Source organism: Bos taurus, chromosome X, assembly GCF_002263795.3.
Source record: "Bos taurus isolate L1 Dominette 01449 registration number 42190680 breed Hereford chromosome X, ARS-UCD2.0, whole genome shotgun sequence".
Classification (NCBI taxonomy): domain Eukaryota; kingdom Metazoa; phylum Chordata; class Mammalia; order Artiodactyla; family Bovidae; genus Bos; species Bos taurus.
Window position 1 is genome coordinate 66,252,163 of NC_037357.1, and position 17,030 is coordinate 66,269,192.

Genomic DNA, 17,030 nt, shown 5'->3' on the forward strand with positions numbered 1-17,030 from the left:
AGGAGCCTGGCAGGCTACTGTCCATAGAGTCACCAAAGAGTTGAACATGACTTAGTGACTAAACAACAATAACAACAACATAAGCTGAATATTAAAATAAAATAGCATAAGTTCAATTCTCACAAATTCTGTAAAGAACTACCCAGATTGTTTTGCTTTATGAGTGCTTTGTTACCTTGGATGCTGCTAGTAATAAATGAGATAACCTGTAGTTTGGGCCAGAAATACTTCTGCTATACATAGATTATTTTTCTTTGAACAAATATTGTGATTATTACAGTTGACTTATGGAAGGGAAGAGTAAAAGGACTATAGCATTTATTGGATATTATCTTTTTGGCAACTGCTATAACTAGGTTCCTTACATAATTTATTTCATTCAATTTCACTTAATCTGTGCTACACCAGGGAGAGCCAGAGATAGGACAGGCAGGATTTCAACCCACATCTATCTAACTCAAAAGTTTGTGCTGTTTCCATTGTATCACAGTGTATTTCAGTCATCAGATAAATAAATATATGTGTGTGCATTAAGGGAACCATTAAACCAAATGTATATTTTCTTTGTGAAGACTAGCACGTACAGAAGTACATTTACTTATTTAACTTACTAGTATATCATTTAGTAGTATAAAGTAGTTACATCTATAATGGGGAATTAAAGTGCCTAACTCCCAGTGTACAGAAGATGAGGGATAAATCCAGTATGCTTTAGTTGTTGTGATTGTAGTTAGTACCCCACAGGATATTTTTGTAGTTTATGTGAGAGAATAAAAACAACTACTATTTCTGGTTTTAAACATTCAACAGACTATGAAAAAGCACAATACATTAATTCACACATAATTCACAAAAACCCAAAGAGTTCTTAGATGAAAGATATTGTTGTTGTTCAGTCTCTCAGTTGTGTCCAACTCTTAGTGACCCCATGAACACCAGGCTTCCCTGTCCTTCACCACCTCCTGGGGTTTGCTCAAGGTGAAAGATGGTTGCTTATTAATTGCATAATGTCATATAGTTTCTTTAGTGAGAAGAGATTTTATATTTCTAAAATATTGAGAAGAACTTGTGCTTTTTCTGCCCTGTTTTACTTTTGCATAATACTGAACATCGTTTCCCCTTTTCTGATATGATAATATTAAAGCAGGATGAAAACTTGCTTCTTAGACTTATAAACGAACCAACTCTTTCATGGATTGATACTAAAATAAAGACATTGTGCTTGTCATCTAAAATACTACTTATTAATTTATTTTAGATTCTAGAATTGTATAAATTTAGCATGAGCCTCTTTGACAAAAATGTAATAATACCAGTAAGAAGAAAGAAATACAAAATTTTAAAAACTCAAAAATGACTTGTAAGTTACAGGAATCTATGGTTTACCACTATGTAATAGCAAGTTTGTTTAAGGCTACAAGTGACACAGTGTCCAATTAAAAGTGGATTAAATGAATAGATGTATAGGTAGGTGGGATGGTAGGCTGGTAGGTGGGTTGGTTGGTTGTTACATAATTTGCTAATTGAGAATCTTAATCACATCAATCTTGGGGTAGCTGCCCAGCACTTTTCTTAGCTTTCCATCCAGAGTTACAAGATGATTGCCATGATTCAGAACAGGTTTTCACACAACAGAAACCTCTAAATGTGAAACAAGGGGGGAGAGGTTTTTTTTTTTTTTTTCCTATAATGTGTGTGCTTTTTTTTTTTCTGTTATAATATTATACTGGGCAGTCTTTACCAAAGCCCCAAGTTCTCCTTTATCTCACTGGCTTAAACTAGATAACCTGCTCACTTTTAAATCAGTCACTAACAAAGGACAATAAAATTACCAAAGTTGGTTTTAATCAGCCATGATCCATCCCCTAGTTCTGGGTGCTTTCTGCCTAATATTGGATCAAAATTGCAACTCTTATGGTGCTGAGGAATAGGATATGGTTGTTAAAAAGACAGCCAGTAGTGTCTGCTCTGCTGCTGCTTCTGCTACTAAGTCGATTCAGTCATGTCTGACTCTGTGCGACCCCATAGACGGCAGCCCACCAGGCGCTCCCATCCCTGGGATTCTCTAAGCAAGAATACTGGAGTGGGTTGCCATTTCCTTCTCCAATGCATGAAAGTGAAAAGTCAAAGTGAAGTCGCTCAGTTGTCCAACTCTTAGTGACCCCATGGACTGCAGCCTACCAGGCTCCTCCATCCATGGGATTTTCCAGGTGAGAGTAATGTGTGTGTTAACATTTTAAGTTGTTTACAAATAAGGGAATAAATCTATCAGTATGTTATATTGCATCAATTTAAAATTGATTACAGTGGATTTTTTATATTCCTGGTTTTTGGAACAGCAACTTTTGAACAGTCTGATTTTTTGTAAATCTTATTCATAATCATTAAACATTTATTTGCAGAAATTAACAGATGGGTAGCTGTGTAGCATATACTGTGCAAATCAAAAGTAAATGGCTTGGGATTTCCCTGACAGTCCAGTGGTTAAGATTCCATGCTTCCAATGAAAAAGGCAGATGTTGGATCCCTGTCAGGGAACTGAGATTCCACGTGCCATGTAACGTGGCCAAACAATTAAAACAATAAAAAGTGAATCGCCTTAGAATAAAGTGCGTATATCAAGGTAAAGAGTATAATTTCTGCAACAAGCTGTACTGTGAAGAGGAAAGGTGCAAATAACTGAAAAATAAATAGTGAACACCTGTGCTGAATATATTAACCGGTTGGTTGACAATTTTTCATTTGACTTATCTGAAAGTGTGACTGTTACAAGGCATTAATAAGGCATATTCAGTTTGAAGCATTCCCTTGTTGCTACCATTAATTGATAACAATACTAGATAATATCAGAATTTATACCCCTAAGACTCCCCTGACCTAGAGCCAGACATCCTGGAATGTGAAGTCAAGTGGGCCTTGGAAAGCATCACTATGAACAAAGCCAGCGGAGGTGATAGAATTCCAGTTGAGCTATTTCAAATCCTGAAAGATGATACTGTGAAAGTGCTGCACTCAATACGCCAGCAAATTTGGAAAACTCAGCAGTGGCCACAGGACTGGAAAAGGTCAGTTTTCATTCCAATCCCAAAGAAAGGCAATGCCAAAGAATGCTCAAACTACCGCACAATTGCACTCATCTCGCACGCTAGTAAAGTAATGCTCAAAATTCTCCAAATCAGGCTTCAGCAATATGTGAACCATGAACTTCCTGATGTTCAAGCTGGTTTTAGAAAAGGCAGAGGAACCAGAGATCAAATTGCCAACATCCGCTGGATCATGGAAAAAGCAAGAGAGTTCCAGAAAAACATCTATTTCTGCTTTATTGACTATGCCAAAGCCTTTGACTGTGTGGATCCCAAAAAACTATGGAAAATTCTGAAAGAGATGGGAATACCAGACCACCTGATCTGCCTCTTGAGAAATGTGTATGCAGGTCAGGAGGCAACAGTTAGAACTGGACATGGAACAACAGACTGGTTCCAAATAGGAAAAGGAGTACGTCAAGGCTGAATATTGTCACCCTGCTTATTTAACTTCTATGCAGAGTACATCATGAGAAACGCTGGGCTGGAAGACACAGAAGCTGGAATGAAGATTGCCATGAGAAATATCAATAACCTCAGATATGCAGATGACACCACCCTTATGGTAGAAAGTGAAGAGGAACTCAAAAGCCTCTTGATGAAAGTAAAATTGGAGAGTGAAAAAGTTGGCTTAAAGCTCAACAATGAGAAAACGAAGATCATGGCATCTGGTCCCATCACTTCATGGGAAATAGATGGGGAAACAGTGGAAACAGTGTCAGACTTTGTTTTTTTGGGCTCCAAAATCACTGCACATGGTGACTGCAGCCATGAAATTAAAAGACGCTTACTCCTTGGAAGGAAAGTTATGACCAACCTAGACAGCATATTGAAAAGCAGAGACATTACTTTTCCAACAAAGGTTCGTCTGGTCAAGGCTATGGTTTTTCCTGTGGTCATGTATGGATGTGAGAGTTGGACTGTGAAGAAGACTGAGCGCCAAAGAATTGATGCCTTTGAACTGTGGTGTTGGAGAAGACTCTTGAGAGTCCCTTGGACTGCAAGAGATCCAACCAGTCCATTCTGAAGGAGATCAGCCCTGGCATTTCTTTGGAAGGATTGATGCTAAAGCTGAAACTCCAGTACTTTGGCCACCTCATGCGAAGAGTTGACTCATTTGAAAAGACTGATGCTGGGAGGGATTGGGGGCAGGAGGAGAAGTGGATGGCAGAGGATGAGATGGCTGGATGGTGTCACTGACTCGATGGACGTGAATCTGGGTGAATTTCGGTAGTTCGTGATGGACACGGAGGCCTGGCCTGCTGCAGTTCATGCGGTTGCAAAGAGTCAGACACGACTGAAGAACTGAACTGAAGACTCCCCTAAATTCAGATTCTGCCTAATGCATTAATCTAAGCACTTATTCAGAGTTGAAATTAGGTAAAACTATCTCAAAAATATTGTTATACTGTATTGTAAATGTCCCTTGAAATTCAAATTATCAATATAAATGACACTGGATTTCATTTGTCAATTTTTTTCATATTGAAAATTTTTATAAGAACTAATGGTAAAAAAAAAAAAAAAAGAACTAATGGTGCATATTTTTTGCATTTATATGTTAAAATCAGTAGTGTTTAGGAACTCAAAAAATTGTTTTGTGAATTTATAATCCACATTTATGTACAACTGGCAATTGTGTTTTTATACTTTTTCGATACTTTAAAGTTAATAAAATTAAGTTATTGTTTAGGAGTGTTCTTCAAAAGGTTGAATTATTTCATTTTTAATTTTTTTAATTTGAGAATAATTACAGTATTGTGGTTTTTGTCATACATTCACATGAATCAGCCATGAATGTACAAGTGTCTCCCTTCCTGAACCCCCCTCCCACCTCCCTCCCAATCCCATCCCTCAGCATTGTCCCACTGTACTGGATTTGAATGTTCTGTTTCATGCATAGAACTTGGACTGTTGATATGTTTCACATATGGTAATATACATGTTTCAATGCTATTCTCTCAAATCATCCCACCCTCACGTTCTCCCACAGATCCAAAAGTTTGTTCTTTATATCTGTGTCTCTTTTGCTATCTTGCATATAGGCTCATCATTACCATCTTTCTAAATTCCATATATATGCGTTAATATACTGTATTGGTGTTTTTCTTTCTGACTTACTTCACTCTGTATAATAGGCTCCAGTTTCATCCACCTCTTTAGAACTGAGTCAAATGTATTCTTTTTAATAGCTGAGTAATATTCCATTGTGTATATGTACCACAGCTTTCTTATCCATTCATCTGCTGATAGACATTTAGGTTGCTTCCAAGTCCTGGCTATTGTAAACAGTGTTGCAGTGAACATTGGGGTACAGGTGTCTCTTTCACTTCTGGTTTCCTCGGTGTGTATGCCCTCCCTCACTGGAATTGCTGGATTGCATGGCAGTTCTATTTCCAGTTTTTTAAGAATCTCCACACTGTTCTCCATAGTGGCTGTACTAGTTTGCATTCCCACCAACAGTGTAAGAGGGTTACTTTTTCTCTGCACCCTCTCCGGTGTTTATTGTTTCCAGACATTTTGATAGCAGCCATTCTGACCAGTGTGAGATGGTACCTAATTGTGGTTTTGATTTGCATTTCTCTGGTAATGAGTGATGTTGAGCATCTTTTCATATGTTTGTTAACTATCCGTATGTCTTTGGAGAAATGTATGTTTAGTTCTTTGGCCCACTTTTTGATGGGTCGTTTATTTTTCTGGAATTGAGCTGCAGGAGCTGCTTGTATATTTTTGAGATTAATTCTTTGTTAGATGCTTCGTTTGCTATTATTTTCTCCCATTCTGAAGGCTGTCTTTTCATCTTGCTTAGAGTTTCCTTCGTTGTGCATAAGCTTTTAATTAGGTCCCATTTGTTTATTTTTGTTTTTGTTTCCAATATTCTGGGAGGTGGGTCATAGAGGATCCTCCTGTGATTTATGTTGGAGAGTGTTTTGCCTATGTTTTCCTCTAGGAGTTTTATATTTTCTGGTCTTATGTTTAGATCTTTAATCCATTTTGAGTTTTATTTTGTGTATGGTGTTAGAAAGTGTTCTAGTTTGATTCTTTTACAGGTCTTTGACCAGTTTTCCCAGCACCACTTGTTAAAGAGATTGTCTTTTCTCTGTTGTATATTCTTACCTCCTTTATCAAAGATAAAGTGTCCATATGTGCCTGAATTTGTCTCTGGCTTTGTATTATTTTCCATTTATCTATATTTCTGTCTTTGTGCCAATACCATACTGTCTTGATGACTGTAGCTTTGTAGTATAGTGTGAAGTCAGGCAGCTTGATGTTGGGGCATTTGACATTGTCCCAGAGGTTTCTGGGGTTGTCCTCATTTCTTTTCATTATTTTTTCTGTTTTCTTCTCTACTTCATTTATTTCCACCATTCTTCCGCCTCACTTATCTTCTCTTCTCCCTAGTTATTCTACTGTTGGTTCCCTCCAGAGTGCTTTTGATCTCAGTTCTTGCATTATTCATTATTGATTGACTCTTTTTTATTTCTTCTAGGTCCTTGTTAAACATTTCTTGCATCTTCTCAATCCTTGTCTCTAGTCTATTTATCTGTAACTCCATTTTGTTTTCAATATTTTGAATCATCTTAACTGTCATTATTCTGGATTCTTTTTCAGATAGACTCTCTATTTCTTCCTCTTTTGTTTGTTTTTGTGGGCATTTATCATGTTCCTTTACCTGCTGAATATTTCTCTGCCTTTTCACTTCGTTTAGATTCCTGTGTTTGGGGTGGCCTTTCTGTATGCTGGAAGTTTGTGGTTCCTCTTTATTGTGGAGTTTGCTTCCTGTGGGTGGTGTTGGATGAGTGGCTTGTCAAGGTTTCCTGGTTAGGGAAGCTTGTGTCTGTGTTCTGGTGGGTGGAGCTGGATCTTTTCTCTCTGGAGTGCAATGAAGTATCTAGTAGTGAGTTTTGGGGTGTCTATGGGTTTGGCATGTCTTCGGGCAGCCTATACTTTAATGCTCAGTGCTATGTTCCTGTGTTGCTGGAGAATTAGCCTCATATGTCTTGCTGTGGAACTTGTTGGGTCTTGGATGGAGCTTGGTTTCAGTGTAGGCATGGAAGCTTTTGGATGAGCTCTTGTCTATTAATTTTCCCTGGAATCAGGAGTTTGTGTTCTTGAGTTTAGATTTAAGCCTCCTGCCTCTTGTTTTCAGTCTTATTCTTACAGTAGAATCAAGACTTCTCCATCCATACAAGACAGATGATGAAACATCTAGGTTAATGGTGAAAAAATTCTCCACAGTGAGGGACATCCACAGAGGTTCACAGAGTTACATGGAGAAGAGAAGAGGGAGGAGGGAGATAGAGGTGACCAGGAGGAGAAGAGGGGAAGTCAAAAGGAGAGAGAACAATCAATCCAGTAATCACACCCCTAAGTGAAAGTGGATACTGAAGATTAGATCCTTAAAGGTACAAAATTGATAACAAATACCAAATACAAATATTAAAAAATCTAGAGTAGATGTTAGACTCTCAAAAATATAATATTAAAAGTACAAAACAAAATCAATCACAAAAATAATAAAAAATATATATATGAAATTTGTTTTAAAAATAGGGTCTTTTTTTGCAAGGTAATAGTAGGTTATAAAAATGAAAATTAAAGGAGGAATAAATTACTTGTTTCAGCTTGTACTTGTTCTCAACGTCTATAGGCCTCTTCCAAATCTTAGTTAATGTTAACTTCAAGGTTTTAATCTGTTGCACTTGTCACTTCCAGAGCTTTTCCCTGTTCTTTTTTTATTTTGGCTTCCTCTGTTTGCAAGTCACTTCAGTGACTAATTTATGCCCTGATACGAGGGGGTGAAGGTGGTCATTTATTTAGGTTCACTCGTTCAGTTGTGTTTTGGGGAGGGAGGAATACAATATTTGCAAACAAATATTGCTGGTGTGTGTGGCGAGTGTGCTCGCAGTGTATGGACCACACTGGGTTTGCCCCAGCTCACAGCAGCCTGTGCTTTCGTGTCTACACAGCTCAGGCTCCAGGTTCTCTGCAGAGTACTGTCTAAAACAGACCCTGTGTTTCATGCACTTCACATGTCTAAGTTGCTCAGGTACAGATTCTCGAGTACGCTGCAAGGGCACAGACTCAGTTTGGCTTGCGTTTTGTGCCCTTCCCAGGTTCAAGCAGCTCAGGGGATCATGTGCTTGGCGAGCACACTGTCCCAGGTGGACTGTGCATCTTAATCACCTCCCCTGTCCTGGCTGCTCAGTTTCCCAGGTTTGCCGTGAGAGCACTGTCTCAGGTGTGCTGTGTGTCTCCTCTAGGGAGCTGATCTCAAGCTGTGACCCTCCTGGCAGATGTCAACCATCCAGTATCCCAGGAAGATGTGGTTAGCACCTGGGAGCCTGCTCACAGTTTGGTGGAGGATGCAGGTCTCTGGGGCGGAGATTGCCCCTTGCCTTCAGGCTCTGGCTGTGGCATGCCTGCCTCTCTGCCTCCTGCAGGGGGAGGGGCCTGTACACAGCGGGCTAGCTCTCCTTTGGTATTCACTCAATCCTTTGTTCTGTGAGTCTTTTGGGGAAAGTTGTCTCTCTCTCTCTTTTTTTTTTTTTCTTTCTGGCTGTCCCACAGTTTGGGTTGCTTTCTGACCTTAGCTCCCTCAGATTGTCCTCAGGGCATTGGTTGCCTGTTCCTAAACATACAGCCTGGTCCTTACCCGAAACATGCAGCCTGCGCCTCCCTGTCCAAACCCTGCTCACTGGTGGCAGACATGAATATCTGGGCTGCTTGTCCACTGGCAGTTGTGGTTAGGTGCGTATTTTGTGTGTGTGTATGTTTTCCTCCCAGTTATGTTGCCCTCTGAGATTCCAAAACTCCCCACACACCTGCTGGTGAGAGGGTTTCCTGGTGTTTGGAAACTTCTCCTCGTTCATGACTCCCTCCCCGTGGTGGGTCTCCATCGCTAACATTTTGTCTCTCTTTTTGTCTTTTATATTTTTCCTTATCTCCTTTTGAAGAGAATAGACTGCCTTTTTGGGTGCCTGGTGTCCTCTGCCAACATTCAGAAGTTGTTTTGTGGAAGTGGCTCAGCATTCAAATGATCTTTTGATGAATTTGTGAGGGAGAAAGTGGTCTCTCTGTACCATTCCTCTCCCATCTTAGGCGAAACCAAGGTTGAATTATTTTAAGAAAACTTTTTTTTAACCAAAGTATAAAGTTTTTAATTTGAGGGAAGCTAAGTCTTTTTGATGAATAGAAGTTTGCATGATGAGAAATTAAGTGGAGTTTGGAGAGTTTTCTAGTGTCTTTATAACTTCTAGTTAGGTATTAAATTCAGTGTTGGCAGAACTCTAAAAAAACTGTAGTTGTTGATGAAAAGTAAGGATGGTATTGTGTTTCTCTTGCATATGTTTTCCATAGTGTTAGGTATTTCACCAGATTATGATGTTCAGAATAGTAAAACTTAATAGCTTATGGATATGGAACATATTTACAAAGAATAACTCCTTTTCTTAAACTTATACCCTTAATTAAGTATTTGGACTTCTGTTTTCCAGATTGTCCAGTACTGGTTAATGCATTTCATTCACTCTAGAAAGCTCCCTTTCTGAGAATATAATTGAGAGCCACTAACCAGATCAAGGACTTCCCTGGAGGCTCAGACTGTAAAGCATCTGTCTACAATGTGGGAGACCCGGGTTCAATCCCTGGGTCGGGAAGATCCCCTGGAGAAGGAAATGGCAATCCACTCCAGTACTATTGCCTGGAAAATCCCATGGACAGAGGTGCTTGGTAGACTACAGTTCACGGGGTCTCAAAGAGTCGGACACGACTGAGCGACTTCACTTCACTAACCAGATCAATTGGTGTGCTCAATTTCCATGTTGTCATCATCATTCTGTCTTATCTGTAAAGTATAATTAACTATCCTATCATTTCGTAGTTTAATGTTTAGGCATACAACGTTTTGCTGAAAATTGTCACCTCATGCAACACACTTTGGTTTCCTGGTTTTCAAAATAATGAAAGTGAATACAAAGCATGAACAATCTGTAGAAAATATACAAATCCCATTTCGTATCATCACTCTTCATTTTTAATGTTGCTTAATGGCATTTGTGCTATTACTTGGTTTTGTGGCCAGAGCTTTCAACATGTGATGTCAGAAAAACCTAAGGACACATGTTTTGAATTGCCTGTTGGCCTGTGGGAAATTTAACAGTATCTTATATTTTATTAATATCTTATGTTTGATTAACCTTTTAGCACTCATGGGCCTTCCCTTGTGGCTCAGCTGGTAAAGAGTCCACCTACAAGGCAGGAGACCTGGGTTCAGTCCCTGGGTTCAGAAGATCCCCTGGAGAAGGGAAAGGCTACCCACTGCAGTATTCTGGCCTAGAGAATTCCATGGACTATCGAGTCCATGGGGTCACAAGGAGTCGGACACAACTGAGTGACATACACTTTCACTTTAGTGCTCATGGAAAATACTCTTCATATATGTTAGGACATTTATCTTACAATAGTCTCATGAAAGTTAAGGTAAATGAATGATCTTCCATTTCATAGATGGGGAATCTCAGGGATTAAATGACTTGCCTGATATCTACTAAGTAATGCATCCAGAACTACAACTTTACCCACTACAGTTTCCTAAATCTGAAAATCTTAACATTAATGATATCATCCTTTTTTCATTATATTTGATTGAAATTACTAGATTATAACAATAAGTAGCATGATATTTTCTTTTTTTTTTTTAATTATTTATTTATTTATTTATTTTACTTTACAATACTGTATTGGTTTTGCCATACATTGACATGAATCAGCCATGGGTGTACATGTGTTCCCCATCCTGAATCCCCCTCCCACCTGCCTCCCCATCACATCCCTCTGGGTCATAACAGTGCACCAGCCCCGAGCATCCTGTATCATGCACTGAACCTGGACTGGCGATCTGTTTCACATATGATAATATACATGTTTCAATGCTATTCTGCCAAATCATCCCACCCTCGCCCTCTCCTACAGAGTCCAAAACACTGTTCTATACATCTGTGTTTCTTTTGCTGTCTCACATATAGGGTTATTGTTACCATTCTCATCCTCTGTCGTCCCCTTCTCCTCCTGCCTTCAGTCTTTCCCAGCATAAGGTCGTTCCCACTGTGTCAGTTCTCCACATCAGATGGTGAAAGTATTGGAGCTTCAGCCTCAGCATCAGTCTTTCCAATGAATATTCAGGACTCATTTCCTTTAGGATTGACAAGTTTGATCTCCTTACAGTGCAAGGGACTCTCAAGACTTTTCCAACACCACAGTTCAAAAGCATCAATTCTTTGGCATTGAACCTTCTTTGTGGCCCAACTCTCACATCCATACATGACTACTGGAGAAACCATAGCTTTGACTAGATGGACCTTTGTTGGCAAAGGAATGACTCTGCTTTTTAATATGCTGTCTAGGTTGGTCATAGCTCTTCTTCCAAGGAGCAAGTGTCTTAATTTCATGGCTGAAGTCACCATTTGCAGTGATTTTTGAGCACAAAAAAATAAAGTCTCTCACTGTTTCCACTGTTTCCCCATCTATTTGCCATGAAGTGATGGGACCAGATGCCATGATCTTCGTTTTTTAAATGTTGAGTTTAAGCCAGCTTTTTTACTCTCCTCTTTCACTTTGATCAAGAGACTGTTTAGTTCCTCTTCACTTTCTGCCATAAGGATGGTGTCATCTGCATACTGGAGATTATTGATATTTCTCCATGCAATCTTGAAGAAACAGTTAGCATGAGCCTAATTATGGAGACTTTAAGTTGACAAATTAGGATTTAAGAGATGCCATGTTGGAAAGTAGGTGAGATGAGACAAAAGTTAGTAAATAAAAAAGGTGATTTTGTTTAGAGACTGATAGAGGAAGGTTTTATAGGGGTAGAGTTGAGATTTGATTTAAGAACTGCTGTTATGTCTCAAGCAATCAATTAGCAGATGGTTATTTCCCACAGCCTATCATGTACGAGGCAATTTTAGTGTTGAATAGTGGCACAACTCAATGAAAATGTAGGTTCTGTAGAGGATAAAATACATCATGGAGAGATAATTGTGCACACTGAACAGGAACTTTTTGTGTCAGTCAAGGCAATAATGGACTGAGAATGTGAACTCTAGTAGTAATATTGAAAGTGAGGCTTCCAGTAAAGTAATAGACATTAATATTGAAAATAGCAAGAATCAATTCAGAAAGATCCTGTTAGGTACCACATTGTGACATATCAACATACACTTTTATAGCAGTTTTTTTTTAGCTTTGTCACACTGCAGATAATGGTAATAATCTTTAATACTTGCTATTGAGGATTTATGTGCCAGGCACTGTACCAGGTTCTTCACTTGTGTTACCTCATTTAGTCTTCAAAACAACCTGGTGAGGTAGTTGGTATTATCTCTACGTTATAGACAGATAATTTGCATCAGAGAGGATTAAAAAACTTGTCTACATTCACAGAGTTATCTAGTCATAGAGTCTGGGTTTGAACCTCAATCTATTTATTCTGAAGGATGAGCTTGTAAGCACTGTGTTGATTTATTTCTAAAGTGCAATTCCCCTGTCTGCCTTAACTTCTTAAAAAATACATATGTGATTAATATATACATGCATACTGTATGGCACTCAGTATTCTGTAATATGGGGAAAATATCTGAAGAAATGAATATATGTATATGTATAACTGAATCACTTTATTGTACACCTGAAGTTGACACAATATTGTAAATCAACGATACCCCAAGATAAACAGAAGTAAATTATAAAAAATAAGAATCTGCTTTTCAGATACACACACACACACACACACACACACACACACACATGACATGCCTGCTAAACCCTGAAATCTTTATGTATATTTTTTCAGATATTAATTATGTTTCATATTGTGTCAAAACCTAAACAGATGAATGTTTAATGTGCATGTCACATAAAGCAAGACATCTACTGAATTTGATAAAATAAATGAGGTAAAGAAATAAAACTTGCCATTAAAAGTTAAAATGATATAAAAAATATACCTACGTACAATTATCACTTTGATTATTGGTGTGGATTATTATTGTAATTTCTCATCAGTCAGGATTTGCATGAAGATGTCGAAGAAGCTGGTGCACTACAGAAAAATCACGCTTCTGTGACATCTGTGAACTGCACCGAAGCTGCAGATTCTGCCTGCCTGCCTGTAGAAGATGAGTCATTAAGAACTACAAGCTGTGAAATACCGGCAGAACAAACTCCAAGCAGTGATCCAGAGAGAGCCCTAGAAGTAAATGATGTTCAAGTGACAGGGGAAAAAGAAAACTGTTGTGATGATAACACTTGTGTGCCCTCAACTGCAGAAAAGGAAACAAGTGAAAATGTACCTGTGGCCGAAGACACAGCAGAACAGCCAAAGAAAAATCGGATTACTTACTCTCAAATCATTAAAGAAGGCAGGAGGTTTAATATCGATTTGGTATCAAAGGTAAGTAACAGTTTTACCCATCTTATCATGAAACAGTACTAATTTCTAATTGATTAAATATAGCATCTGAGTCCTTAAACCCAATTTTCATTATTTTATTCTTTGAAATGTAGAGCATTTATTTTATAAAGAGATAGTATCTGAAATTTATAGTTCTATTAAAATATCCTTTAAACCTAGGTTAAAAACACAAGAATGCTCAGTACTGTATCGCACGGTTACTTCTGTATTGGAGCATGTACTCCACCCAAATATTCTCCCATTACATGGACACTATTCTATCAAGAAAACATGTCTAATGAATCTAATTATGGGTCCAGGTTATTATAGTCAATCTATTAAATAAACTTCTTTTTAGCCCTTACTTAGTAACTATTTTGGCATCTGTATAATGATGAACATTTTGAATAAACAGATGCATTTGAAAAATCATTGGTTCAGATGTGAGGGCTTTGGAAGATAATTTAATAGTAATTAAGGCAGGGAGGTTGGGAAGGATGCTATTGTCTTCGGTTTTTTGTTTTTTTATTCCCATTCTTACCTCTAATGTTAGGTCAACATGAATTCAGAGGTGGTCCCCAAGTCTTTGGAGCATGCAGTGTTGCACTGGATTTATAGGAAGCAAGACAAATTTAGTGCAAAAGACTAGAAAACACTAGTAGAAGGCAATGGCACCCCACTCCAGTACTCTTGCCTGGAAAATCCCATGGGAGGAGGAGCCTGGTAGGCTGCAGTCCATGGAGTTGCGAAGAGTCTGACACGACTGAGCGACTTCCCTTTCACTTTTCACTTTCATGCATTGGAGAAGGAATAGCCACCCACTCCAGTGTTCTTGCCTGGAGAATCCCAGGGATGGTGGAGCCTGGTTGGCTGCCGTCAATGGGGTCACACAGAGTCAGGCACGACTGAAGCGACTTAGCAGCAGTAAGATAAAATAATGGCCGTAAAACGTTATAATATAGGGCTGGGTGAAAGTAGAGAGACCAAATACCATAAGTTGAGGGCAAATGATGAGAAATTGGAAAGAAGTTGGAGAGGGTTGTGAATAACATGTGACTAGGATTTTTTATTTAATGTGCTCTCTTGAAGTTCCAAGTTATAAAGAGAGGAAGTAATGCTCCTCACATTTTGCTCATCTAATCATATATCCTTATCCTGCTGATTGAACTCTTTGAACCTGATGCTTGAAAATATATCTTTTTACTATTCATTGTTTCTCTCTGTGCCTGATTCTGCCTTGGTCTGAGTTGGCTACTGTCTTGGTCCTTCTTCATACTTCTGAACTATCTGTTCCACCTAATTTGATCCTGGCATGCTTTGAAATTTACCATTCTTTCCATGTTACTTTGGCAATTAGTTTATGGGTGAAGTTTAATCATAGCCCACCCATAGTCTTCTTGTCCTCATGAGAAGGAAAGAATTTTTTTTAAAAAGAACACTGAAGTAGTCCAGTAAGAAATAGGTTTTGTACTGAAAATTTCATTTTGAATTAGTTACTTGGATTTTAGAAATTAATACTGTATGTATGCTGGCTGATACTTTATATATGAAACATATTAATATGTATGGATATTCACACTAACTAGGACAAACAGGTGTAACAGCCCTGTATCAGTTTGGGTCAGTTGTGAAAAAATGTTAGATTCCAGAATTATTTGGATTTTTAAATTTCAGATAATCAGTTGTGAACCTGTAATAAATTGTGTTATGTATTATAATATTATTAGGTATAATAGGTTTTACAAATAATTTAAATTATAACAAAATTATATATCTTTATTCTGTTTTTATCAATTTTTCCACTATTTCACCTTTTGTTTCATTCTCTGAAATATTTTCTGTGTACAGCTATTGTATTCTCGAGGATTGCTGATTGATCTTCTAATCAAATCTAATGTTAGTCGATATGCAGAGTTCAAAAATATTACCAGGATTCTTGCATTTCGAGAAGGAAGAGTGAAACAGGTACTGTGCTTAGCGAGGATGGTAACTGAGTATGAATTTAAATTGCTATGTTGTGTTTGGGAAACTAGTAGTGAAAATATTAGTTGGTTAGTAGTGTCTGACTCTTGGCGACCTCTTGAAGCTTACCTGCCAGGCTCCTCTGTCCATGGGATTCTCCAGTCAAGAATACTGGAGTGAGTAGCCATTACCTTCTCTGGAGGATGCTCCCAACTCAGGGATCAAACCTGGGTCCTCCCGCATTGCAGATGGGTTCTTTACCATCTGAGCCATCAAGGAAGCCCCAGTTTGTTTGGGAAGGATAAGCAAATAAGATTGTTATTTTCGGGTAAAGCAGCAAGCTTAAATGCAGAGTTCCAAAGAATACCAAGGAGAGATAAGAAAGCCTTCCTCAGTGATCAATGCAAGGAAAAGGAGGAAAAGAATAGAATGGGAAAGACTAGAGATCATTTCAAGAAAATTAGAGACACCAAGAGAACATTTCATATAAAAATGGGCTCAATAAAGGAGAGAAATGGTATGGACGTAACAGAAGCAGAAGATATTAAGAAGAGTTGGCAAGAATACACAGAAGAACTGTACAAAAAAGATCTTCATGAACCAGATAATCACGATGGTGTTATCACTCACCTAGAGCTAGACATCCTAGAATGTGAAGTCAAGTGGACCTTAGGAAGCATCTCTATGAACAAAGCTAGTGGAGGTGATGGAATTCCAGTTGAGCTATTTCAAATCCTGGAAGATGATGCTATGAAAGGGCTGCACTCAATATGCCAGCAAATTTGGAAAACTCAGCAGTGGCCACAGGACTGGAAAAGGTCAGTTTTCATTCCAATTCCAAAGAAAGGCAATCCCAAAGAATGCACAAACACACACTTGCACTCATCTCACACACTAGTAAAGTAATGCTTAAAATTCTCCAAGCCAGGCTTTAGCAACATGTGAGCCGTGAACTTTAAGATGTCCAGGCTGGTTTTAGAAAAGGCAGAGGAATCAGAGATCAAATTGCCAACATCTGCTGGATCATCAAAAAAGCAAGAGAGCTCCAGAAAAACATCTATTTCTAGTTTATTGACTATGCCAAAGCCTTTGATTGTGTGGATCCCAATAAACTGTGGAACATTCTTCAAGAGATGGGAATACCAGACCACCTGACCTGCCTCTTGAGAAACCTATATGCAGGTCAGGAAGCAACAGTTAGAACTGGATATGGAACAACAGCCTGGTTCCAAATGGGAAAAGGAGTACCTCAGGGCTGTATATTGTTACCCTGCTTATTTAACTTATATGCAGAGTACAGAATGCAGAGTATATCATGAGAAACGCTGACCTAGAGGAAGCACAAGCTGAAATCAAGGTTGCCGGGAGAAATATCAATAACCTCAGATATGCAGATGACACCACCCTTATGGCAGAAAGTGAAGAAGAACGAAAGAGCCTCTTGATGAAAGTGCAAGATGAGAGTGAAAATGTTGGCTTAAAGCTCAACATTCAGAAAACTAAGATCATGACATCCGGTTCCATCATTCCATGGC

General features: G+C 38.5%; 1 protein-coding gene across 4 annotated transcripts in view; it reads left to right on the forward strand.

The window, feature by feature from the left end:
* Positions 1-17,030, forward strand: part of CHM (CHM Rab escort protein) — a 249,791-nt gene that overhangs the window by 100,284 nt on the left and 132,477 nt on the right. For 2 of the 4 annotated variants that reach the window (NM_001205389.1, XM_010821807.4), the window contains exons 5-6: positions 13,146-13,533; positions 15,382-15,498. In NM_001205389.1, the coding sequence (NP_001192318.1) occupies positions 13,146-13,533; positions 15,382-15,498 (505 nt within the window). The remainder of the gene's footprint in view (positions 1-13,145; positions 13,534-15,381; positions 15,499-17,030) is intronic. The other 2 variants (XM_059883413.1, XM_059883414.1) reach the window with 1 other exon arrangement.